We start from the raw sequence: 27,325 nt of genomic DNA, 5'->3' as shown, positions 1-27,325 counted from the left end.
CCGGCGACGGTTGGTGAAGGACGAGAAAACAAAGTAAATACTGGAAATTTGGCATAGTAATGCGCAACCTACATTTTGCCCTGTAAACAGCTTGTCCGATACTTCTATATCTCCGTGCTGCGCGCACCGTCGCTTTGACACACGGCCATACTGGCGTGCTGAGAGATTGTCCACAGCTCGAGCACACTGCTTAGCTCAATACCGTTGCGTCTGGGCGTGTTGGTTATTCATGATGGAAAAATACAGCGAAGAGAAGGACGAGGACAAAATAAAGACCCATAGGACACACGAGCGTTGACTTGCAACAGGTTATTTCGAGCCTCGGAGCCGTAATATACAGATGAAAACACCCAACATCATACATGCGCAGTAGGCGATACATAAGTATATCAACTATTGCAAGTCAGCGCTCGTGTGTCCTATGATGTGTCTTCATTTTGTACTCGTCCTTCTGTTTTTCCATCTGCATAGTTGTCGGGGGCAACCACCAATTATAACGTAAAAGTAGCGGGAGATACAGCTGTAAGCTCAAGGACAATTTAGGTTGTCAGTGACAGCACACCCACAAAATGAAACCGCGTGATCACAAAACGATCATGCGACACTGAATTATAGAGATTACTAAGTAAGCTGACGATTTTCGATAAGTAAGGAGTCCTCCCAAGTGAAATGATTCGAATGAATGACCATGGTCATAATCACTTTGTTTTTCGAGTGCTATTTTCTTTTTATGCATAAAACACACACACACACACACACACACACACACACACACACACACACACACACACACACACACACACACACACACACACACACACACACACACACACACACACACACACACACACACACACACACACACACACACACACACACACACACACACACACACACACACACACACACACACACACACACACACACACACACGCACGCACGCACGCACGCACGCACGCACGCACACACACACGCACACACACACACACACACACACACACACACACAGAGTGTGCGGAGTTTCCAGCAAGATGGTATGTAAAATGTAACGCAGCAGAACTTCTTCAATTTTTTTTAATTTATTATTTTTTTTTACGTTTACGTGACGGCATTACGAGGAATCGAAATCGGAGATGCTGTTTTGCAAAGCACGAGTAAAAGATCTGCTGCGCGCTACTGCGCAGGCCTGGTTTCAGAGATTTCTCACGAAAGCAGATAGGTGGCGAGGAATGATCTAGAGTTGCGAATATTCTGCACTTTTCTTTGTAACCTTTCACTTCCGACTACTCTTCACGGAAACCAGCCTGTTTTCTCGTTTGATTTAATCCTGGAGTGACTCTGATTCTATTAGTAACTACCTTAGTAAATACGTTGTAAGCAACGGGCACTAAACAGATCAATTGCCAAGTCTTTTTCTACTGCCTCTAATGGCAGTATGCTTTCTTACATGCTGACGTTCGCTATCCGACAGAAAGGAGGACACATACTTGACCCGACATGACCGTTCACATCGTTAGCAAAAATTAAACCAACTTAAGCTGATTCGCTAAGTTCGTTCTTGCAGTTGCTTGAGCCATTATTCGACAAAAATTTTGCGAAGTAAAGCGCCACTGTACTTACGTCCAAAGAAGAGAAAAGAGAGAACAAGTGTGGTGAATGCCGCCGTGCCGTCTCGCGGAACAGGAAGAAAAAGAAAACACGTCAAAAGGCCGCAGCATGGTCGTTCCGGCCGCAACAAAACCATATTTGGTCGGCCTGCGCGACGTGTTCGAGGGCATGGTCGGACCCACCGTGGCGACACTCATCATGCACCCGTTCGACATCACCCGGACGCGCTTGCAGGTATTCACACCAGCACTGGCCTCAAGAAAGCGAGTGCGTCGCTCCGTGTGCATGCGTTGAGGCAGCTTCTCCGGACCGAGCGACACTCTCGAAACGGCCGCGCAGGTTCAGGGTGAGCTCATGCGACGGGGCTACTACGTGGTGATGTACAAGAGCACGATTCAGTCGCTGCGCATGATGGCGCATACCGATGGGCCCTGGAGCGTCTACCGGGGACTTGCGCCCAGTATCGTCTACCGCCAAGTCACGCACGGACTGCGCCTAGGGTTTTTCCAGGTTAGCCGTAATCTCAGTTATGAAAGCCGTTTTGCCTTGTGTAGTGTTTCTGTCTCTGCCTTGTATCGTTACTTAAGAAAACAAGGGAGCAAAATACTGCTGGCTATTTTGCTGGGTGTATCTGTGCCGGCATGATTTGTAACACGATCTTGTGCCGCTTTGAGTTCTCCCAGAACACGGCTGCAGTAATCTGCCGCGTCGGCGTTCTATGTGCAAAATACAACACACATTGATGAATAGTGTATATTCTAGGGTTGTTGTTTAAAGGGCCACTGTCCAGGGAAGGCTCTTTTAAGCAAAGGAGCCCAGTGTTTCGATCACGTACCGGATATAGTCTGTGCAAATGCTACAGTGACACGCGCGCCGCAAAGCATCGAAAATACAATTCAAAGCTCTCTCATGCTCTCCTCCGGGAAGCCAGCTTCCCCGTTTCCTGCGCTGGCCCGACGGGCCACAGCAATGACGTACGTACCGCGAACGATGTCCATTGGTCCGTCTCGCTGACTGACGGGAGAAGGATGGGTGTCTACCGCTCGCAGCGCGCTTTTCCCTCGCCACGGCCAGACTGAATCCAGCGGCGCGCGCTCCCTCGAACGTTTTTTTTTTTCCCGCTCGCGGAGAGCCACGCCCCACCTCCCGCCAAACGCGGAGGAGGAAGGGGAATTTGTATTGAGGAGGCTAGACGACCTCGGGCAGGAGAGTGAAAAACCTTTGAGAGGGAACGGAAGGAGAGAAGCATGACAGAATCGGGTGATTGCGGTGGCTGTAACTGCGTTATTAGTTACTCTTTTCAAAAACATTTTGCGGCCTTGCGTTCTAGGGGCGAAGTCTCACAGTCACCGGGGAAGAAAATATTTTCGACCGGAGGGTGGACAGTGGGCCTCTAAGGGGGTTGCTTTAAATAAGTAAAAAAAAAAAAGAAAAGATGCATTCATCACTAGCCATTGGTTGAGATTCCAGATTACAGACGAACCATTTTATGCTATTTGTCTTGCAACAAAACTAAAGCCCCCGCGTTCAATTTCAAGTATGACGACATCATCTTGAACAGGCGGGATGTTGGGGCTCTAAAGATTATGCGCTCTGTACGGTCGCGTGTGGTCAAGGGCCCTGAGGAGATGGCTAAACATGCAGTGAAGGACCGCCAGTAATTACACGAAATGCTTTACTGTAAGCAGACTGTATCAAGTATCGGTCAAGAATCTCGCGCGTTTTCCCACAAATAAATGTTCTCGGATGGTGGCGCATTTTTTGCGCGGCTCTTTCGTTCCTACCGAAAATGGACTGTCACCATGTATCAAAGTGGCGAATCACTGATCACCACTGTTCGAACGAGCATATGAAACGCAATTGAGGAACTAACGCTGCTGGCTGTGCATGTGTCTCTTATTTATTATTATACAGTTATATAATGGGCCTCGAAGACTACCTCTCAGCAGTTTGCTGGCGCTGAAGGGGAAGCCAGATTCGGCATGTGCAAACCAGGGCCCTTATTCTCGATGCTACTACCCCTACAATAGCGTGTTACTGGTCAGAACTTCAGCCATCGACGTTGGGCGACGGCAAAAGCGAACAGCCGTCACGTGCGAGATGATTCGGCGCGTGATTCGCCAGCTCCAGCTGTAGCAGCCATTTCAGTGCAAGCTGGAAAACTGTGAGGCAAAGTACAACTGTCATTATCCCAGAAGGGAAGGCGAATAGATTCATGTACAATCCCAAACGAAAAACACAAAGAACAAAATATTTCGAGAATGCTGACACACATATTTGAACGCGAGTGGAGTTATCAGTTTGGGCAGTAATGGAGGCACGAACAGTCGCTGAGGCGCTAGTGGCAATACTGCAAGAAAATGAACAGATGTATTTGAAGGGAAGGAAAGCGTAGCAGGAGGCGGCAGAAAGTTAGGTGGGCAGATGCGATTAAGAAGTTCGCAGGGGTCAAGTGGATGCAGCTAGCACAGAACCGGGTTAAGTGGAGAAATATGGGAGAGGCCTTCGCCCTGCAGTGGGTATAATCGGGCTGATGATGATGATTTGACCAAAATTAACAGGCAATGGTGTAGTAACTGAGCAAAAAAAAAATGTTGCATCGAAGTTAAATGTCCAGAACTAACACTGGTCCAGCGAAAATTCAAGTGTTCGGTTTGGTTTGTGGGGTTTAACGTCCCAAAGCGACTCAGGCTATGAGAGATGCCGTAGTGGAGGACTCCGGAAATTTCGGCCACCTGGGGTTCCTTAATGTGCACTGACATCGCACAGCACACGGGCGCCTTGCTTTTCGCCTCCACGGAAAAGCGACCGCCGAGGCCGGGATCCGATCCCGTATTCTTGTGAACAGTATTCGGGCGCCGTAACCACTGCACCGCGGCGGGGCAAAAATACAAGCGTAGCACAGTTATCAGACAGCGGCAGGAAATTACAGTTTTTTTATAAATATAAAATTATTTTTAAAATGAGAGTTAATGATTCAATTAACGTTAACGTTCCGATCTGAACTGGTAAACTTTATGCGTCGTGTATAAAACCGGGTCTTTTCTTAAAGCTGTTTAATGACATTTGTGTGCTCAATGGCGAGTCGTAATACATTTGTTTGTCGACGCTAAATCCGCCTTTTAATTCGTGGTTATTGCGAGGCTACTTGGTCATGATAATGTTTATGCTGGGAAATTGACAGGAATGTGATAATATGTGTGGAAAAATTACAGCCGCGAGCATGGCGAATGGCGACCGCCGAGAAGGACACCGGGGATTAATTGGTTAATAGATTAATGCGTTGTATCGACTAAGACGCTACTTTCATTGAAGCGGAGGCTCTCTAAGGCAGACAAGGTCAAAAAAATAAAAGGAAGGAGTGGGGATGAAAATCAGGGGTCGCCTCCACCCGGCCGATTTCGCGAGCAAACTGCCGTGCGTCGACACAGTTTTTTAACTACGGATCACAGAGGCTACAGTATATATTGCAATACACTTCAAAACTGCTGCATGTTTGAATGTAGACGTCACAAGTTTAAATCAAGTGATGGGAAAATATTAAAATGCAATTATCTCGACATGAAATGAGCCTTTAGCTTCCTGACCAACATTAGCATAGCCAGAGTTTTGTAGAATAAAAACCAACCAACGTTTTATATTAACGAAAAACAAAAATGCCGCATGAGCTTTTCTCACGGTCTCTTGTAGTCGAGGCGATAATTTGATAAATTTAAGAAGGACCCGGATGTGCAAACCCAACATAGGACGGTTGTGATTACTGATCTCGAGCCGGGCATCCTGAAGAGTGAAGTTGAATGGGCCTTAGCCAGCCTTGCTAAGAACAAAGCTAGCGGAATTGATGGTATTCCAGCTGAGTTGCTTCAAAACCTCAACCACGACGCTGTTAACACACTGCATACATTATGTCAAACAATTTGGACAACCCTGCAGTAGCCACAGGATTGGAGGAGGTCAGTTTACATCCCCATTCCAAAGAAAGGCAGTGCCAAAGATTGTTCCAACTACCGCACGATCGCGCTTATTTCGCATGCTAGCAAGGTGATGTTAAAAATCCTGCAAGGTAGGCTGCAGCAGTATGTGGATCGGGAGCTTCCGGACGTGCAAGCTGGGTTTCGCAAGGGCAGAGGAACTAGAGACCAAATAGCCAACCTTCGCTGGATCATGGAAAAAGCAAGAGAGTTCCAGAAACCCATTTACTTCTGCTTTATTGATTATGCGAAAGCGTTTGACTGCGTAGATCACAGCAGATTGTGGCAAGCTCTCCAAGAGATGGGAGTTCCAATTCACCTCATCTGTCTCCTCAGGAACCTGTATGAAGGACAATAGGCCACAGTCAGAACTGGGCATGGTCTTACTGATTGGTTTCCGATTGAGAAAGGGGTGAGACAAGGCTGCATACTGTCGCCCCGCCTATTTAACCTATATGCAGAGTGCATCATGAGGAAGGCCGGTCTGGACGAGTCTTCAGCTGGAGTGAAGATTGCTGGAAAACGTATCAACAACCTTAGATATGCGGATGATACCACTTTAATGGCAGAAAGTGAAGTGGAACTCAAGAGACTTCTGATGCGCGTACAAGAAGGGAGTGAGAAGTTTGGGCTTAAACTGAACATTAAAAAGACGAAGATCATGGCGTCTTGCCCTATCAAGTCCTGGAGCATCAATGGACAAGAAGTGGAAGCTGTGACAGATTTTCTGTTCTTGGGCGTCAAGACTACCTCGGAAGGAGACTGCAGCCATGAAATTAGGAGACGCCTGCTTCTGGGAAAGAGAGCCATGGTTAGCCTTGACCGCCTACTAAAAAGAGTAGAGACATTAGTCTGCCAACCAAGATCCGTATAACCCGTGCTATGGTCTTTCCAGTTGTGATGTATGGATGCGAGAGTTGGACTGTGAAAAAGGCTGACCGCCGAAGAATTGACGCGTTTGAATTGGGGTGCTGGCGAAGACTCTTAGGAGTTCCTTGGACTGCCAGAAGATCAAATCAGTCGATATTGTCGACCATAAACCCTGACTGCTCATTGGAGGGTCAAATTCTAAAGTTAAAGCTCAGCTACTTTGGTCATCTGATGAGAAGAGAGGAGTCGCTGGAGAAAGATTTGATGTTGGGAAAGGTTGAGGGTCGCCGGAGAAGGGGTAGGCAGCGAACGCGATGGTTAGATGACATTCTCGAGACATTGCAGATGAAGCTATGTGATGTTAAGAAGATAGTGAGAGACCGGAAAGCGTGGCGTGACATGGTCCATAGGGTCACGAAGAGTCGGACACGACAGAACGCCTGAACTGAACTGATTTATTTGTACCGCTTTCTTTTGGACCTGTATACTAGAGCATATTGACGAGGCTTGCGAGGCGAGGAGGCCATATAACAGACGCAAATTGTGAAGAAGCTAGTGTTAGTGACGCATAAGCATGTAGTATTCAACATTTATCATCGGGGTAAAATCGGCGCTTGAGAAATCGCAGCTTTTTAACAAACATTGTGTTCAATGTGTATGGGTGCGTTGTAGTACGAATAGAATAAGTTAATGACAGAAGAAATAGATTCAATACTGACATTTTTTCATTATGTTCAGGGTATACGATTAGTTTTGCACGCAGTTACAGGTAACCAAATATTAAGTGTACAGTCTTGCATGTTAATGTTTGGAATCGCTATTTTCTGCAACGTGCATTCTGAATGTGCTGAAATGCCCGCTATGTCGCAGAGACGTCAGTGGGCTCACGTATTCGCTTTAAAACGGCGCTAAGATGGAAGAACGGACGTACTACAGAAAGTGGCGAGGATTGGTGTGAGCTCATAACAAGCGAGCAACGGGCGGTGATTTCTTCTGCAGTTCTTTGCATTTCATCCCCTCATTTCCTGCTTTGGAAATCTATATTTTCTTCATCAGTTAATCTTTAAAGCTCTTCCAATTCGCCAAAGCGTACTTCGCCTCGTTTCAAATTAGGGGAAAGGATAACCAGACATGAAGCCTTCTGCATACCTTTAATGACTTGCAGCTAATAACCCGTACGCCCGCAGTTGGTTCTGACCTGCGCGCGCTTCGCTGCGCCGCTTCCCCCGAGAGCAGGAACAAAACGTAACTAAACATTGCCAAGCGCATTATAAATTTTAAGCCCTTCAACTATCCCACAGTTGTGTATCCATTGTCAGAAAAATGTTCTGCTGGCTTGAAAAATATACTCCGGGATTGTTAATTACTGCGTGCATTGCACCCCCGTACTCACATTTTAGGCGATCAAATTCCGCGCCGTGGAGCGAGGGGGGGGGGGGGGGGGGAAGAAACATTTTTCATACGCGCCACCGTCGAGCGAACGTGCTTCATTAAGCCATTTAATCGCGCGTCACATCGATAGCGCATGCACGTGCGCTCCCGCACGGTAGCGGCGCCGGTTCAACGGCCGCTGGCACGTGTGTACACGCAGCCCACGAAATTGGTTGCAGCGTAAGAACCGCTGTCTTAAGATGAGGGCGTGACACGCTTCCCACGAACGTGGCGACACTGCACCATCAGAGCCTGCAGCGGCAGGAACGCGGGAACGAGCGATGCGGCAATGCCGATCGTTGCCGCACACACCAGCGCCCACGCGCGAAGGAGCGTTCAGCAGCGAAACTACCCGCCCTGCATGCAACAGACAACTCCGCGTAGACAAGCACGTAATACAATTAAGTCGAGAACAGACTCGCCAACCTTTTCTCAATCAACCTGTCTTGTCATCGTATCGAGGAGGCTCCGAACAGTGTAGCAGCAGTACAAACTTGCTCTTTTTTTAGCATCTCCAGCTGTGCCCGCGTTACGCTCAGGTTTATTCTGCACTGCCGCAAGGCCGCCAGTGCCCAGTGGAGCAAGAGTGGAGGAGATTACGAGGCCTTCGCGTCAGTGAAGGCGGTCGCTATTTGAGTGGTTGGGCTAGAAGCTTGCCAGTAGCGACAAAAAGAGAGAGAGAAAAAAAAAACACATAAAAAAGAAAAGTAAACTTTGTAAGCTAGCCTTGGCCTTAAAAGAAACTTGAACTACGCTTCGGGCTTGAAAATGGAAAAAGCTGTGCATGCTGGGAAGAAAGCGCGCGAAATTCGAAAAGTAAGGAACTATGAAGCTGGTTCTCAGCGCGCTACGATGTATTAACGATTGTACAAACGTAAAGAAACAGACAAGACGAACAATTGTACGTGTGTATGATTGTTAGTGTATCGTAGCGCGCTGAGAACCCACATGCAGAGCCAACTGGCCCCTATCATAGCACTGCCGACTATGAAGCGCTGTCTAAAATCCTCCGCTTGCGAACACTCGTTTGTACGCGTGGCTGATATGGTGCGCAAGTTGGTGCCGACGCAGCTCGCGTGATCATGAGCAATTCCACTACATCCTGAGATTTCACGTGCTTCCAAAACCAAAACGCTGAAAACAAAATTTATTTTGTATAATTAGGCTAGGTTTTTTTCGCACATTGTTTTCCGCGATGATAGCCTCAGCTACGTATGTGACGGAAAACCTAACACAACACACAAGCTGCGGCATTGGAGGTCCCTTTTGACACGTTCTTTTTGTATTCTGCAGCTTGAACGTGGAATAATCGATTATAGCTAGTTTGCATTCAGCGACATGCTAACAATACCTCACGAATGACGCTTCGGCAGTGTGTGCCAGTTTTTCTCAAAGCCTTCAACACGTTTATGTGCACGCCCTGTGCAAACAATGCACGATTGAACGAGACTCTCGTGAGTACGGGCGTGTTCACGCATTCGGACACACATTTCTCTGGAGCCAGGCACGTACCACGGAGCAGTGGCTGCATGGGGCTGCTCTATCGCCCGCTCAGAAGCCAAGCCTATACAACGGCTAAAAACGAGAGCATTGCTGAAGCGAAAGATGGAGGTCAACAAACATCTCAATGGAAACCCGCCGGTTCATTGATAACTGATTAGAAATGTCGCTACGATACACGTGCAGATCACAGGAGACGCACTCATGTGACGCAAGGTGTCACAGCATTCGCAGCACACAAATAAATTTCTAATTTGCCAAATATTGACTTCAGATCATAAATGGGAATTAAAAAGTTGGAGAATATATTTAGAAACCTCGTTCCATTATTTGCGATAAAGTTTCACGTGTATCTTTCTTTTCGAGCTAAAAAAAGCCCGCGAAATACAAATAAAATCACGTGACTAGTTCATTCGTGCGCCACGATCGTGGTGCTCTCAGCCGTGGTTTGTGTGGAAGAAATCAGCTGCGGTTGTGTCTTTCCGGACTCGTTCCAGCGGTAGGCCGATATGTCTGCGATGGTTTCTTCGTCCGTGTCAGCCAGCCAGCGCACGTGACGGTGCAAGGTAGAATGCAATTTTCTGCGAGCGCGGCGAGCTCGCTCCAACCATCGCCAACATGTAAGCCTGCCCCTGAAACGAGACGATGAGGCCATCGAGCCACAGCTGCAGATGATTTCGTGTTTTTTTCTTATTTAACACACACACACACACACACACACACACACACACACACACACACACACACACACACACACACACACACACACACACACACACACACACACACACACACACACACACACACACACACACACACACACACACACACACACACACACACACACACACACACACACACACACACACACACACACACACACACACACACACACACACACACACACACACACACACACACACACACACACACACACACACACACACACACACACACACACACACACACACACACACACACACACACACACACACACACACACACACACACACACACACACACACACACACACACACACACACACACACACACACACACACACACACACACACACACACACACACACACACACACACACACACACACACACACACACACACACACACACACACACACACACACACACACACACACACACACACACACACACACACACACACACACACACACACACACACACACACACACACACACACACACACACACACACACACACACACACACACACACACACACACACACACACACACACACACACACACACACACACACACACACACACACACACACACACACACACACACACACACACACACACACACACACACACACACACACACACACACACACACACACACACACACACACACACACACACACACACACACACACACACACACACACACACACACACACACACACACACACACACACACACACACACACACACACACACACACACACACACACACACACACACACACACACACACACACACACACACACACACACACACACACACACACACACACACACACACACACACACACACACACACACACACACACACACACACACACACACACACACACACACACACACACACACACACACACACACACACACACACACACACACACACACACACACACACACACACACACACACACACACACACACACACACACACACACACACACACACACACACACACACACACACACACACACACACACACACACACACACACACACACACACACACACACACACACACACACACACACACACACACACACACAGCTGTTCGCCATATTTCAAACGTGCCCTTCGATGCTCACACACGGGATTTGTTTCAGGCATTCAATTTGCTTCCTGTCACACACTTCTATACTTTTAACCTGTTGGTAAAATACAAAAGCAATTTAAAAACATAGCAGAAAGTATTTTATTCGGATGTGCAATCTCCGAACAGCAGTGCAACTGCCATACATAAAGTGTGGCAATTGCCATTTTGTCGCACTAATAATGGGTTTAATAGGTTGCAATACCGTGCGCCATGTTTGTTCAATACCCTGGAAAGGAAAAATGTAAATCTTGCAATTATGACTAGAAACTATTTGAGGGAATATCTGATGTCGAACGATGATCTCGAGACATGAATTGTGTTCTTTGAATAAAGTCATCTTCTTTTGCAGCATGGAACTATTGAAGAAAGTAACCTGTTTAAAATAACTGTGTATACATTTCGATGTAATTGATAATATTAACAATGTCTTGTTCGTATGGCTTTCTGTTGAGTTTGCTTTCGAATATGTTAGTATTTATTTGAGATATTTTTGTATGACAATGTTTTCTTTACTGTTGTTGTAAAGTGTACAGCATATGTCCGTGTGTGTTGAAATGTGTGTTCACTGTCTGCACAAAAATCCGCGCTGCCGAATGAAAAAAGGGCGAGAACCTCGTCAAGGTGCTTGTCGCAGCTTTTTTGTTCTTGTCCTGGTATTTTTTTATACATCGTGGAAGAATGATAAGTAAAGATTGAAAGATTGGAAGTTAGCTGGGACACCCGCGATATAAAACTCCCGCTTTAACCATGAATCTACCTGTGTGACCTAGGGGTAGCGGCGTCCGACACGGGATCTGAGGGTCCTAGGCTCGATTTCCATCTCAGGGAACTGATCTAGTTGGCAGCGCCTCTCAACCCTGCCATGTCACGTGGTCTCGTGATGACGCTCAACCAGACGACTAGTCATTGCACAGCCAAGTCACCTGCGCCGATGCGGGAGTTTCTGCAGAGCGGGACCTTCCCTTACAAAAATGGATATTGAATTCCTGTTACCCACGTAATGTGTTTTTGATGAGTCATCAACCACTCAAAGGAGATTCAAGATTAGATGTGTTTTAACATCATATCCGCAGCAGACTTTCCTTTGAGATCACACATGAAGTTTTGTGCTTGGAAAACGCAACAGTATTTTTGGGTAGGATCTAATGTGGAAATACATTGACTTTATCAAATGAGGAAATGTATACATCACTAAGTGAATATATATTATTTCTTTGTTAACTGCACACTTTCAGAGCCCTATGTTTTCATTTCTGATTAGCATATGTAGGATGTTGCCTAAGAAACAATTTTTATGTGTTTTAACATGAGATCCGCAACAGACTTTCATTTGAGATTACGCAAGAAGTTTTGTACTTGGAAAACAAAACAGTATTTTTGTATGGGAGCTAATGTGGAAATACATTGACTTTCTCAAATGAGGGAAATTATACATCACTAAGCGAATGTATATTCTTTACTATGTTTTCATTTCTGTTTAGCATGCACTGTAAAAACAAAAACAACTTTTTGGACATTTGTTTCATTCAAAACACGCTTACACCCTGCGTCTTGGGTGTTTGTGCCATTGCAAATCACTTCTTGCCAAGCGAATGGGTGCTGTGGTTGGACAATATGCTTGAGGGTGTTACGGGCAAGGATATTGTTGTGTACGCGAACCGACGCACTGCCACACCGCCTCCAAGCTAACGGACGCAAGGCCGCTCCATTTCCAATGCCTCCTTGCACCTGCGAGCAGGCCGTTTTGGAGAGACCAGCAGGGGTACCCCGGCCTGCGCCGACGACGACGCGCGGACGTAACCCGAGCCGTGCGTTGACTCGGAACTGGACCGTCCTGGGAGCATGTGCGCGACAAGGGCACGAGAAGCAATGCCTTCTTTATAATGCATGATATTTTGCGTGTTTCTTAAGCTTTCGAGCTCCTTCTTGCTCTGCGTATAGATTAGCCGAGCCCTCAGTCATCGCAACGCTTCCCGAAATGTTTAGATACAAATAAGATTTAGTTACCAGTAAAATAGTTTTGGCGCTGCTGCGCTTGCCGGTATTGAAGCTTGCTCACACTTTTTTTCCTTAAAGGTTCGTGCTACAGCTCCGTGTTCAGCGAAAATTACGCCCAAGGTAGCAACCACCGAAGAGCCAGCGCTGATAAATTTGCCAGCGATGCCAAACCCGACATGTTAAAATGACTGCAGTGGACAAAATAGTGCGCATAGGTATCTAGAACATTAGATGCAAGTTCTAATGGTCAAGAAGTTGTAATTGTTAGAGCAGCCGCAATGGCCTGTACACTTCGAAACATGCTGCGAAACATTATGTCCCAATCTTATGAATGCAGTCCAGACATAAGAAGCAAATACGTTACCGACATTACCAGTTCCCCGAGTGGCCGACTTTGGTTCATACCATTGTCGGCCACTCGGGGAACTGGTAATGTCGGTAACGTATTTGCTTCTTATGTCTGGACTGCATTCATAAGATTGGGACATAATGTTTCGCAGCATGTTTCGAAGTGTACAGGCCGAGTGGTTAGCGTAGAAAGCTACGGAGTAAGAGGTACCGAGTTGGAATCGCGCCAGAGGTGCAGTTTTTTTTTTCGCTTAGTTTTATTTTTTTTTTAATTTTTAGCTTTTTTTAATGTAGTTGAGGTGCTTCGCTACGTTTTAGCTTTTACTTTTTATCCAAAAGTGCTCATTGGTCAACACTCATGAACAACACACAAGAAATGCAGACATTAGGTACCAACCAGAAACACGGTGGCCAACTTTCTTGTGAAACTCATCAAAAATGCATAAAGAAAATGTATAGAAATGTTAATGTGCATGATGAGGAATGTAATTACCATTTATTCAGAAACTCATTAAGCTTTTTTGTAAGGGTTTACCACGCTGTCTTATTAAAATAAATGAAATGCGTACACGACCACGAGTAGCGCATCTGCATATCTCGCTGAATGGGTTACCCAAGTTATCCAGGTGAGTTTAACGAAGAAAAATAAGACTCGCAGTAGAATATGCCGGCCTCTGTGGGAATATTCGGTGGAAATTAAATTACGAAGCAGTTTCACTCAACATCTCCCGTGCGCATCCGTAACTTCGCTTTTTAAAACTCGGATATTAGTGCTGTGGCATGACATGTTGCTCGCCAGGCATAGCAGCCAGGTTTCGCAACCGATTGTACCACAACTCTTGACACTTTCTCGATCTTAATCGCCGTAGAATCAGCTAAAGAGAAGTGCCCAGTACTTTCGAAGATCGAAGCGCTTGTATATCAACCTCAAGAACACTTTGCGCTTTAGCCTTGTGCACAATGTCCATAACATTGTGTACGGTTAATAAATAATGTGGTGGTCCCGTGCACAATATACTAGAGAAAGCGAGTCTCTTATCGTTGTTGTTGCCTCTGTTTATCCTGGGACAGGGGAAGTGGAGCCGAAATAGGCGCCTGTATGGTCCTGTGGCCACAAGAGCGGGCCTTTCAGAGCCCTCGTGATATTCGTTGGACCAACAGACATAGAAAGTTTGGGCAAGCGTCGACACGCGAAGGCGTCTTGTATCAGTCTTTCGGGGCGGCGAGGCCGCAACCAGTTTTAGAATGAGCGTCCGACAGGTCACGATTTTCCGCGCCGACCGACTGGCACACGCCGAGGGGAAGAAGGCGCACTCGCCCGCACGTATGCGGGCTGTACTCTGCGTTACGAGTGAGTGGCTTGCACTACAATGGAAGCTACACAGCGCGAGCGCATGGGTGCTGCCATACTTGATCGTGTGACCCTTCCGCCATCGCCGGCCTTCGGGCCTTCTGGTTTGACGGCTCCCGGCGCGCTGGTACTCGGCTACAGTGTACTGGAATATTCTAGTACACTGTAGTACACTGCAGCATATTCTCGGCTCCATGGTGCGGCGTACCCGCTATGGTTTGTGGTTTGGTTTGTCGGGTTTAACGTGCCAAAGCAACTCAGGCTATGAGAGACGCCGTAGTGGAGGACTCCGGAAATTTCGACCACCTGGGGTTCTTTAACGTACAGTGACATCTCATAGCACACGGGCATCTTGCTTCTCACCTCCATGGAAAAGCTGCCGCCGAGGCCGGGATTCGATCCCGCAACCTTGGGAGCCGTAGTCGAGCACCGTAACCACTGCACCACCCCGGTCGCGTACCCGCTATCGCTGAGGGCAACGAGCTTGTAGACAGCCGAAAAACTTCATGTGAAAAATAGATGCTAGAAAATGTTTAATTTACCCACATAGTAGTTCATTTATTGCGTCCTCCCAACTATCCGCATTGGCTAGAACGTTGCGACAAACTCGTCGGTCGTCGACTCGTTTTTTTTTTTTTTTTTTTTTTTTTTTTTTTAAATCAATTCCCTCTTTAGCGCTCTTTGTGTAAAGCATTATATTTTCTGCACAACTAAAGAGATTACAAATTGATTATCCCCTCAAACTTTTTATTTTTCACCTTCTTGCACAAAGGGCGAACGCGCGTTCAGACCGTGCTGTCCGAGACGCATTATGAATCTTCGCCATTTAACATTGTGCACAGTATCTACTGCTCAATATGGACGCGCGTGTAATCTTCGACAATTGATAAGGTATAATTTTACCTCCTGTAAACGTCCTGACTTCAAAAGACTATTACGCTGCTTGAAGGCCGCATCATGCACTCAGTGGCTTTCACAGCTGCGCTCGGACGAAAATGACTGGAAACTGCACCGGAATTTAGAACCAATAGTAGGCAGCCCAAGTAAACGGGGATATAAACATCTTGTCATAGTAAATTTCATCATTGGTCCGTGCATTTAGTTTCATAAAAGCAGCAGTCATTACATGTATTGCAGCAGTGCTTGTCTAATTATAGTTTAGTTCGGTTTGTGGGGTTCAACGTCCCAAAGCTTCTCAGGCTATGAGTGGAGGACTGCGGAAATTCCCAACCTCCGGGGTTCATTAACGTGCACTAACATCGCACAGCACACGGGCGTCTGGGTTTACGGCTGCATCGAAAAGCAGCCGCCGTGGCCGGGATTCGATCCCGCATAACCTTGGGAACAGTACAGTCATGAGCAGCCTTGTCTAGAGCGCGCCGACGGGGCTCTGCAGAGCAAGTCAGCGACATCTAACGTTAGGCTCTGGGTTTGAGCTATGCGTCCTGTGCGCATGCGCGGCAAATGAGAAGGATGCCTGCTCATCACTTCCTCATCCAACCCCTGCCTTGTGAGTACCTTTCTTGTCGCTAGGATCGCATTGCTTGCATTTGTGCTAGGGTGCCTCGATTCGCGCCCGCTCTCCGCATCGAGGCACCCTAATTTGTGAGGTTGTGACGGTCGCCAGAGCGTCGCGATGACGCCTTGTTTCTCGACTGCAACAAGACGGCCAGGCAAGCAAGCACGTCTGATAGCGGATTAATGCGCGTTCCTGCATACGCACCACTCATCGCTCCTGTACTTTATCGTCGAGGTATTCAGCACCTATATCTGTAAAGATGTCAAATGCTATGTCCCTTAAAGCTTATAACCCGGCCCAAAAGCACGCCATCAAACGAGACGACTGCAACGCATGGTGCGTGGTCGTAACCTTATACGGACAGGACGAAAACAGACACCAAACAGCCAACTAGGCCCTATTCTCGCACTATTTGCTAGGGTGTTTGAAGCGCGCGATAATCCGCTATCACTTGCAATTGCTTTTGAACCGAGCGATCACCCGATATCACATTGCACTTGCCTAGCCACTTCGTGATTCGCACGAAACGCGTTGGTTTTCAGGCCGCTGTTACATATCATTAAGCGCGTACCTGGCGGCATGAAGCGCAATCACTGAGTGAAAATGAGGCCGGGAACCCATGACCAGGCACTGCTTTATTTTGGCCGCGCATGCGCATGGGACGCAAAACTCAAATCCAGAGCCTAACGGAGGAGCCTTACCGCGGAGCTCTGTCGGCGCGCTCTAGACAAGGCTGCTCACGACTGTACCTAATTAAAGTAAGCAGATTCAATGACACGCCTACACTAACTTTCCTTCTCTGTACAATCAATTCTTATAAATGCATAGACATTAATAGCCACATCAAGATACGTCTTAACGCCCTACGAAAATAACGCGGCAGCAGTGCAAAGACGCAATATACAACACCTCAGAAAACGTCAGTGTCGTTCTCGCATTCCCATAGCTACTTTCGGTGCTAAAATGATCTGGTGCGTGAGGTATAGCCTTTCTGTACAATTCACAGGCGCTTTCTTGTCCCAGAAAGGAATATGAACTACATAATTAAGGTGCACGGCCTAGGCCACCGTTTTTTTCGGAGGTGTATAACGAGTTCATATATACTATATACTTTATACTATAAAGCATCGTCTGTTCTTCCCCTAATAAGCAACATGGTCATTAGCTCTACTTCTACGCAGAATACTTCAGCAATACAGATGACATCTGTATTAAAGCAGCGGTATTTAAGTCAGCCGGCATTCTTACACAAGATACACAGCAGCAGTCCGCACTGCGCGCCGGCGCGTTCCGAAGGCCAGCAATGACGGCCGTCCTAGTGGCGCCACCTGTTATGGAGAGTGGGAACTACTCTCTGTAAACAGACTATAAAAGTGCGGGCCAAGCTCTAAAACCTAGTCACATGCATAGGTGAACAGTCTGTGTTTATCTTATGCTCGGATGCCATGCTCTGCGCATGAAACTCTGGAAGGCAGGCCTCTCCTTTTAGGAGTTGATTGGCGCGCTGCTCCCTATTGTCCTTGTGATGGCTCTGTGAGGAAAGACTGATGAGAATAACTTCTTTCTTAACTGCTTGGAGACGCTGCTAGTTGCAGTGGCCGGCAATCGTCACAAGTTTCGTTTTGTCGAGACGAACACTTCCAGAGCGGGGAACTGATAAATATTTTTTCCGTTAATGTTTCATGCACCAAACAGCTGCAGCCGGCGTGGTATATCGGACATACACGCCGCGTGATATTATACTGCACCAATTCAGCTCGAGATCTAAAACATTACTCGCACTTAAGCGGAAAACAATGTTGCTAAAGCTCATCGACCAGATTCGTGAAGCAGCTGGCCAATGAATTTATGAAATGAGGACCTGACTCATTTGATCGCCGAGCAACTCTGAATACCTGTTTCTCAATAAAGTTTATTCTCCCTTCCTCTACGTCGAGGTACAGATGTCTCGCACTTTTTCAGTTAAGTTTGCCTGTGTACTTCGTGCCCGCCTTCCTAGCGCAATTCTTTTGAACTCGGGATCTAAGAGCATTGTCTGTTTAGCCCACGTTTGCGTTCTTTGTCAATGTTTTAATAGCTCGGCATTCAAGACCGTAACTTTAAGTAAGCAGCCTCTCTCGGTTATGTATCATGCCTAAGGCACGCCCGAAACAGCGGCGTTCGGAGAGCGCGGTCAGCAGTTTCTTCTCCGAATGGTTGGCGTATAGGAATAGCTCCGTGTAGATCCTGAACAGCATAGTGCACTGACGTTCGCGCGCGTACATGTAGGCTGCTCTGCTCGAGCGCCCCGTGCGTATACGCGGGCACGTCGCGCTCGTCCGATTCGTTAGTCGCGTGGACTCTCGACGGACGTGAGAAGTTTTCGCACGAACGACCCTTGTTTTTGGGCCGAGGTGCTCAGTCAAGAGAATCTGAGCAGCCCTGTATGCATATATATATTTTTTTTTTCGGGGACGTCGTTTATGTTTAGTTCTATAGCTCGGCCTGGGAAATCGGTAAGGGCATGCTACATTGAGCAAGCAGAAAGAGCCCGTGTCCGTCAGTGCCACACACATGTGGAATCGCGGTAAAGGTCGACTATATTCTTAACGCTGCAGGAAGCCATTGCAACCATAACTGGGTTCATATTGTTAGCCAGATGTGGCTGCCAAATTTCGCGTTCAGCCGAAGTCAAAGTAACGGATGCACATATACGACCTGGCGATATGAGGATCCTTGACATGGACGCGCCGAGGGCAGTTGCAGCCTCTCTAGCCTAAACAGCGCGTGCTGTAAACACCACCAGCTGACTGATTCGTTCAAAAATGGCCCGGAGTACCTCTAGATTCGTTGTGAATTGCTTGATCAGCGCAATGGTGTATTATCAGGAGCCAAACGCCGTGCTTGCACGTATTACAAAATTTCTCCCCAAGTTTCCTCGATAGTAGTCGCAGCACTGCTAGAAGGCAACATCTTTTTCCGGGTTTGAGATAGCGCTTATATTTCGTATCTTTATTATCATTATTATTTTTTTAACCATCGTCTTTGACGCAAGCGATACTGCGCTTTCGCTGTCCCCGGGTTCTGCCATTTGGCGCAAAGGGGTAGAATATAATGAATATAATTCTTATTTTAAACCTGCATTGGGGCGCATCCTGTAACAATTAATCCTTGTCGGGATTCATTACATTTGTTCTTTGCTATATTCGGCGACTGACAATTCTTTGGTGGCTGTCAGCCCTTACGTCACAGCCTGCAGCGAGAGGGGTGAGAGAATCGAGAGCGCAATCGGTACGAAATACGGCCGCTGACCTGGTGTTAGACAACCTTTTGTTTTCGGTCGCATTCCATTCTTTTATTTTCGCTCTCTGCGAATGGATCAACAGATGTGCCAATCAAAAAAGGCTAAAAAAACAAAAATAAATGTCAAATGGTTCCACGTCAATTTTATTCATTTCCTTTGTTTATGCCATATACCGCACTAATTACAATTATACCTAGCGCTGGCCGCGCCTACTGGCAGAGCCTGCAGATAACGTGCACGGGCTTGAAAAGCGGAGTGGGCAAAGAATGAAAATGAAACCGAATTTGAATAGAGCCATTGTTACTCCCACTCCTCTCTCCATAGCCTAAGTTGCTTTGGGACATTAAACCCTACACGTGGTTGTGCCATACGTAAGAAGAGTTGTGTTGCCAGCTACAATTCTTAGCATTTGCGTGCCTGGGAAATTAAATTTCCAGCCCGGACGTAGCAACCAGCGCTAGCAAGCATTAATGGCCAAACGTCTCTAGTTAGAAGCCGCGTTTATCCTCAACGCCATTTGCTGCAGTACTTAGCGAGAAGTCTTTGTCATATTTCCACAGTTGCTGCCACGGGCGACCAAGCACTTCATCTAAGCAAACCGCGGAGCGCACTTATGCGTCATATACCTGAAGGGAACACGGGGGATGGTTAAACCGGCTCTGTACGCGGAGAAGAGTGGGTTTTACAGCGCTCATCCACTCGTGATTTCGGCGCCTTTTATTCGTTTCGCCATGAAGCCTCCTTTTCTCAATTCAAGAGCTGGCTTAACTACTCTCCGTGTATACGACGCGTATTATACGTACGACAGCATGTGAATGCGACCGATATATGAGAAAAAAAAAAAAAAACTTGTAGCGTTCTGGAAGAGAGAGAGCCCTATAAGGCCCTCGAATCAAACGCAGAATTTATAAAGCTGAACCGGTATAATATTACTTTAGTTTTCTTGTTCTTTTTTTTTTTTGCTTATCATCCAGCTGATCTTGGCAGTAAGAAAAGGAGTGCTATCTTGAACCTGTGACAATGGGCGGAAAAATACATAAAATAAGCTACTTATATTGCACCTGTTCTCTTGGAATGTGGCAGAAATGCGCGAGTGCATGACCGGCACTAGCGAGCTAACTGATCCCGATGTCCAACGACACAATCGCACCAGCTGATCGCTAGCTGTGCGTACGGCCATATACGAAATATGGCGTATTTCAATCAGCGGTCCCGAGTGCGTTTCCTTGCTCCGTGGACCGAAACGTGTACTTCGATGGGTAGTTTGGATTTAAACCATCAGTCCTTTTGAGATGATGACAGATTATGTGCTCATTCGTGGGTTCAGGGCTTTCCTCCGGTCGCCGTTTGGAATACACCATTAGTTAGGCACGTGATGAGCCACGCGCACTGAAGCCGCACTCCACAAGGCTTGGCGCCATGCGCGTAGCGCAGTGCGAGGGGTATCATGCCGCTGCAAGCTAAAACGTCTGGGTTAAACATTGTTTATAGACGTTCGGTGATCTCCAACGGCTTTTGAGGAGATGGCGCTTGCGTGAATTCCCGGTTTTCCAGCTCAGGTACGGGTGTGGACATAAGCGAATGGAGCACACTAATATGTTCTAACTGCAGTTTCGCCTTCTTTATTGGAGGCCGATATTATTTGTCTACGAAAATGCGTCTGATACCCGCCAGAACGTACCACAGCTGCGAGTTTAAATTAGCGAAAGCGCGAAAAACCTTACGACATCATGCGTCGTTTACTTTTGTCAGAATCTCTACGTTGCTCCGAAGTTTTTCCTCCGCTGAGATTACGTGCAGGCGTGTCGCGCTTATCTATTTTTTTTTTTTTTGTTAACAGATGCACTCGCGTCATCTCCTCTCAGCGCAAGCAGGTGCACGATTATCATTTGCCTTACGGGCATCCAATGTCTGTTCCACTCCCCCCCCCCCCCCCCCCCCTTTACCTTGGGGACGGACGAACATGCCGAATGGATACAAAGTCATGCACTGATGTCTGCCAAACGGATGCCTGCGCATTGAGCGCAGTGACGGAGTTTTCCGTCACTGACAAGAGCGCACGGCCACAGGTGATCGAGGACTGCGGCTTGACATTGGACGAGGACCTGGAGCCCAGCGTGAAACTGAGCGCCATCTCGGGCGCCCTTTGCGGCGGCATAGGCGCTTTCTTGGGCAGCCCGCTGCAGCTGGTCAAGTGCCAACTACAGACGCGCGCCTCGCCTCAGATCGCTGTGGGCTACCAGCACCACTACCGGTCCAGCTTCGAAGCGTTTCGCGCCATCTACCGGGCGCACGGACTGCGACGAGGCCTGTGGCGTGCCGCGCAGGCCAACGTCCTCCGCTTGTCCATCGGCTCCGCCATTCAGATGGGAGCCTACGTGCAGGTGCGCGTCTCTGCTCGCCTACAATGATGCATGCAGCAGCGTCCCGATTCACGCCTATGAGTACATTAGAGGTCATTCTGAAAGTTCAAGAGTTCACGCATGGTAATGAGATTCTGCTCGAACATGGCAATGGCGATTGTCATGGTCTATTCTTATTCCTCGATGCAAAATGTAAGCCGTAAACTGCCCCTTGCGCTCACAACTATATCTGATGGCCCAAGAAAATCGACTTCATGCGCCGAACATGATTCCCGCGGATCTTATAGTGATCGGCGCCGCACGGCTTATAGTGGCATCTGTGCAAACGAGAATCCTTTTGTCCAGATTTCCCGGGCTTGTTGCAGTACCCACCGAGAATAGGTAAACTACTGCGCCTATCCTTTCCTCACTGAGCTTCTGCGTATCGCCTTCGACATGATCCCGTTCCTCATTTCTATAGTGACCGGAAATAGTACGGCTGCAGCGCATGCCATGTCCATGACTTGCGCTAATACGGCCAATACCCACGGGCTGCAATTCATACACCATTGTTGTTTTTTGCCTGCTGCTGTTTGTCGCCTTCCCCTTTGTTTTCACTGATTGACTGTTTAATCAGCGCATTGATTTGCAGAAGCGTTGAGCGATGTTTTTGAAATGCCTTTTGGTCTTTGATGCGCTGTTTCGATGATGCATAGGGCTTGGCAGCACAAATGGGCAGCTCCCCACTTGTTGCAAGCTAGTTTATTGTTTGGTTATGTGCGTGCATTTCGCGGTTATTTTTGCTTCGCATTCCCAAGCATCATTGTATTTGCGCGCGTTAAGTACAATTTTTGCACACTATTGAAACCCAATACTCGGCACAATCATTTGCACACAAGGCCTCTATAGTAACAATAAAGCGCCACACTGCCCGCCTCCTCTTCTTTCGCATAACTCTCGGCGGTAATTCCTTCGAACCTATCAGCCTTAAAGCAGCCACTGACATGACGTGTTTAAGGTTCTTTCGATCCTCTTTTTGCTCGTGTTCAGTTCAGGTCAGTAAATTTTCTTTGAAACGAAAGTGGAATACCGGGCAGAAATCATCAAGTCTGATGAGGCCTCGTATCCCACATGCATATGAAATTCATACCAGGAAAAACTAGAATATATACACTCACACAAAACGCTCTTGTTAAGAATTCAAACATGAGACGTAAAGCACAATGCATATACGAGCACACAATACAGTCTATAGATTAAGCAACTTATACGGAAAAAAAAAAAAAAACCTGCCATCAAACCCGTAATAACACATTGGTGTGAAAAACGTTATAAGCGTTTTGAAACACGTAAAACAATGAATAAACCTAATTTCCTTTTTTCCTAAGGCTGATTGCATGCGCATGAGGTTCCTATATGTATAAAGTATTCTGGCGTGATAAAGAGCACTCTATATATAGGTTGCAATTTAAAGGGATTAAATGGTAACGCAAGATCAGTGCAATATTTTGGTGATTAGGTAAACGAAAACCGCAGTGCGTGTGGTACAGAAAACACCACGTGATGCAAGCGACACGAAGAGGCATGCGTTGTTGGGTGCTCCTCTTTAAGTTCGCACATGTAACGAGCTTTCCGAAAGCGCACATCTGACTCGAGTAGTCAAAATTCCTTAGCCGCAGCGCTGAGGACTATCTGGGTTTCTGAATTCTTGAGACTATTACCAATGGCCGGCTACAAATCTCTAATTACGGGCGCCTAACTGTAATTGTTCGAAAGTTAACAACCATAAACTAGTTACCAATTTACTAGCTGACCTTATTCACCTGTTTATGTCCATCAACACTGCTGTTAAGAAATCATTCGTATACCTCAAAACAACTATTTTATAAATTTAGTGACCGGGTTCCTTGAAATGCACGATATAACAGCGTGTGGAACCCAAAGATTTAGCTTTTGATTCTCCGGAGGGAGCTTCATTCAAGTTTATGAACTGATATTTTAATAAGAACCTGCTTTAATGAGGTTTGAAACTGCTTTTTGAGTCCTATATCTATAGGTTAAAAAACAAATTTTTGTCGTTAACAGAATCAAAGGCGTTCTGTAAATTAAGGAAAATGTTATTAGTATGCACATTTGTTCCAAACATTTTTATAATTATTTTACATTGAACCGGACCTCTTCCGGTATCTTGCTTTTTAGAACACCAATTAAAATGATGACATTAAATTATGTTGTAGCAAGAACTTGCATGCTAGCAGAAATCGCCCTGCATTAAAGTAATGCGTTTCGCTGCGTTGACATGTAGCTTACCTAAACAGAACTGTTAATGATGATTTTCAGTATGACCTCATCATGGCTATTGGGCCTTCACAGTATTTGGAGGAGTAGGATGGCTTATAGACACTGTGATGTCGATGCACGATCTGTATGTGACTATTTTGTTGAACAAGTGTATAAACTAAAAGAAATTTTGAAGCAGCAAGACGCTGCGGAGGAGGTCTTAAGTCTGATGGGCGAACTTGTGGTAATGAAAGTCCATTAGACACGGTTGTAAGCCAAGGGGCATTGCAACCACGATCATTTACTTATGTATTTGTACCAATTCATGCAATAAAGAAAAAAAAAAGTCGGGGTGGCGCAGTGGTTAGGGCGCTCGACTACTGTTCCAAGGATGCGGGATCGAATCCCGGCCTCGGCGGCCGCTATTCGATGGAGGCGAAAAGCAAGGCGCCCGTGTGCTGTGCGATGTCAGTGCACCTTAAAAAACCTCAGGTGGTCGAAGTTTCCGGAGTCCTCCACTACGGCGTCTCTCATAGCCTGAGTCGCTTTGGGACGTTAAGACCCACAAAAACAAAAAACCAAACCAAACATTATAGATGCTTAAAAATGCAAATTAACCTATTTATAGGAGCGAAGTCTCTGGTTAAACATGATTTTGCATGATTTCTAAAGATTGTACATTATTTGACGGTTTGAATTAGGAGGCCGCTTAAGGGCTTCGCCTTAAGAGTTGTAGCGATAACGTCTTTATAACGCCGCCTTTTCATTACGCGATTATTCATACTTTTGGTTTAAGTTAGTTTTGGGGGAAAGAAAGACGCTCTAAAAGAGGTCGCCCTTACCGAAAATATATTTTGGGGGCTAGTTCCTATTTGTAATTTACGAGAGGCGCATGCCCGTCATAGAAACGCCTGGTTCAAGGCGCGAACCACGACTGGCTACATTCGTCTCAAGAGTGCAATGAGCATCACACTGAATTCCTTCGCAAGACCGTAACAAAAAGTAGTGCACCTTTTAATTTTTGCGACAGCTTAACCATCAAATGCAATTAGGCTATAAGCTCAAAGATTTTGATTTCATTGGCTCGTTTGATACAGTGGAACATTCAAGCGCCGATTTTATTTACTGCTGCATTTGTACGTACGCGGAATATTACCAGCCGCCCCGGATGGCCACGGTTACCAATTGTTCTTTTTTCCCCATTTATATCATACTATAGTACCACGTGACACTCGGTTTCACGGGCTGCGCCACGGTTACCAATTGTTTTTTTTTTTTTTTTCATTTATATCATACTATAGTACTTACGTGATACTCGGTGCGTCCTGAACGGTGTACGGCCGCTTTCGCGCAGGCAAAGCGCAAGCTGTCTCAGTACATGGGCGAGGACATGCACCACTTGGTCACGTCCGTCTTGGCGGCCGTCTACTCGAGCATCGCAGCTGCGCCAGCCGTCGCCACGCTGGACGTGATCAAGACACGCATGTACTTGCAGCCGGTGGACAAGAGCGGCCGCGGTGTCTACTACTCCAGCGTGCTGGACTGCTTGCGCAAGATTTACGCCATGGAGGGCATCATGGGCTACAGTCGAGGCATGCTCATTGCCTTCTACTACTCCATTACCAACTCATCCATCACGCTGCTCTCCTGGGACCAGCTCAAGTGGCTGCGGCTCGCGTCCAAGGAGCGACGGGAGCTCGTCATCGAGATCATCTACCAGACGGGCGACGACTGAGCTCTCTGCTTTTACTCAGTCGCCTGCGTCCCAGTGCACTGCACCCTGCCATATTAAATAGCAATATAAGACGAAGACGCAAGTGCAGCTGTTTTTGCTTGCATGTACCGGCTGCGTGCGTAATAGATTACTTTACTGTCTATCGCTTCGCTCGTTGGACACCAGCTCGAACGCATGTCTGTTAAAACGGCTGCACTAAGTATACGTGTCGATGGCACAGCTGTTATGGCAGTTTTCACTGGTGAGAAGGAAAGCAGCGGGGCGCCGAAAGATGGGTCCTGCTCTGCTCAGCCTGCGCTAGGCTTCGAATCCAGCAGTTGTCTTCTTGCACATTTAGCACATCACAACCCAGCATAATCCTTTGGTCACATGCGTAGACCTCATATGAGGGCGCGGCGAAAATATGTGTATGGAATATGTCTGGTGATTTTTTAACGTTTGCATACTTTTATTTTTGAACCTAGGAGAGATAATGGGACTAAAATATCTACAAAACCACTGCAAAACAACCGGAAAATCTACAAAGCCTTTCAACAGTGAGTTATATGAGAAAACTACTTGCTTGAAGGCACACGCGCTATCAGTCCTGAAAAAAAAAAAAAAGAATTAGAAATGAAAAGCTTAATACCCAATACATTAAAATCCGAAGCCTCTTCTCGTCCAGTTGACAGAAGTACCGAGATTACAGATAACGGCCAGTGTACCGCCGCCCTGATTTTTAACAAGATAGCGCGGGCGTCGACCATACTGCTGGTCAGCGCCTTACAACGGCGATAAGCTTGTAACACGGCGAGAGTTCGCTCACGCACAAGATTGTGGAACGTCGTCTGCTACGCTGTTCCGATCGCGAATACACACACCCTGCCATCAATATCGGTTTATAGAAAGAAAAACGCGGCGGGCACTATGGCACATGTGCTTTGCTTGGCGCCTCTTTTGTTGTTTTCCGGCCTCATTTATGATACTCAAATCAGAAGGTTCGCACTCCATGCAATGCTTTCCACGTGCTTCCGCATTTCCTTTCTTTAGATTTTTTTTTTCTTATCTTAGCTGGGCTTCGCCCGCGGCCTCCCAGGAAAAAAAATAACAGCGCATCTGCCCTACTGCCCTTCTGGTTTTCGCGAACAGATGTTGTGGCATGGTGCGTATTTGTGATCGGAACAGCGTAGCAGAAGACGCTCTCCGCGCGCGTGCGCGAACTCTCGCCGTGTTCCACATTA

General features: G+C 46.9%; 1 protein-coding gene across 1 annotated transcript; it reads left to right on the top strand.

The window, feature by feature from the left end:
• The first annotated feature begins 1,758 nt into the window (after positions 1-1,758).
• Positions 1,759-26,171, top strand: LOC146203523 (solute carrier family 25 member 35-like). Its single transcript, XM_084585714.1, has 4 exons — positions 1,759-1,842; positions 1,948-2,118; positions 21,818-22,132; positions 25,725-26,171. The coding sequence occupies exons 1-4, from the start codon at positions 1,777-1,779 to the stop codon at positions 26,103-26,105; spliced, it is 933 nt and encodes a 310-aa protein (XP_084441840.1). The 5' UTR covers positions 1,759-1,776; the 3' UTR covers positions 26,106-26,171.
• Positions 26,172-27,325: the final 1,154 nt, after the last annotated feature.

This window comes from Amblyomma maculatum, chromosome 1 (assembly GCF_055883805.1).
Source record: "Amblyomma maculatum isolate TAMU_Amacu chromosome 1, ASM5588380v1, whole genome shotgun sequence".
In the NCBI taxonomy this organism is placed as follows: domain Eukaryota; kingdom Metazoa; phylum Arthropoda; class Arachnida; order Ixodida; family Ixodidae; genus Amblyomma; species Amblyomma maculatum.
The sequence above is the reverse complement of the archived record's forward strand: the minus strand, read 5'-3'. Positions and strand labels throughout refer to the sequence as shown.

Coding starts and splice junctions, on each gene's coding strand:
- LOC146203523 (XM_084585714.1), top strand. CDS start 1,777: ATGGTCGGACCCACCGTGGCGACACTCATCATGCACCCGTTCGACATC. Junction 2,119..21,817: donor TGCGCCTAGGGTTTTTCCAG/GTTAGCCGTAAT, acceptor GCACGGCCACAG/GTGATCGAGGACTGCGGCTT. Junction 22,133..25,724: donor AGATGGGAGCCTACGTGCAG/GTGCGCGTCTCT, acceptor GCTTTCGCGCAG/GCAAAGCGCAAGCTGTCTCA.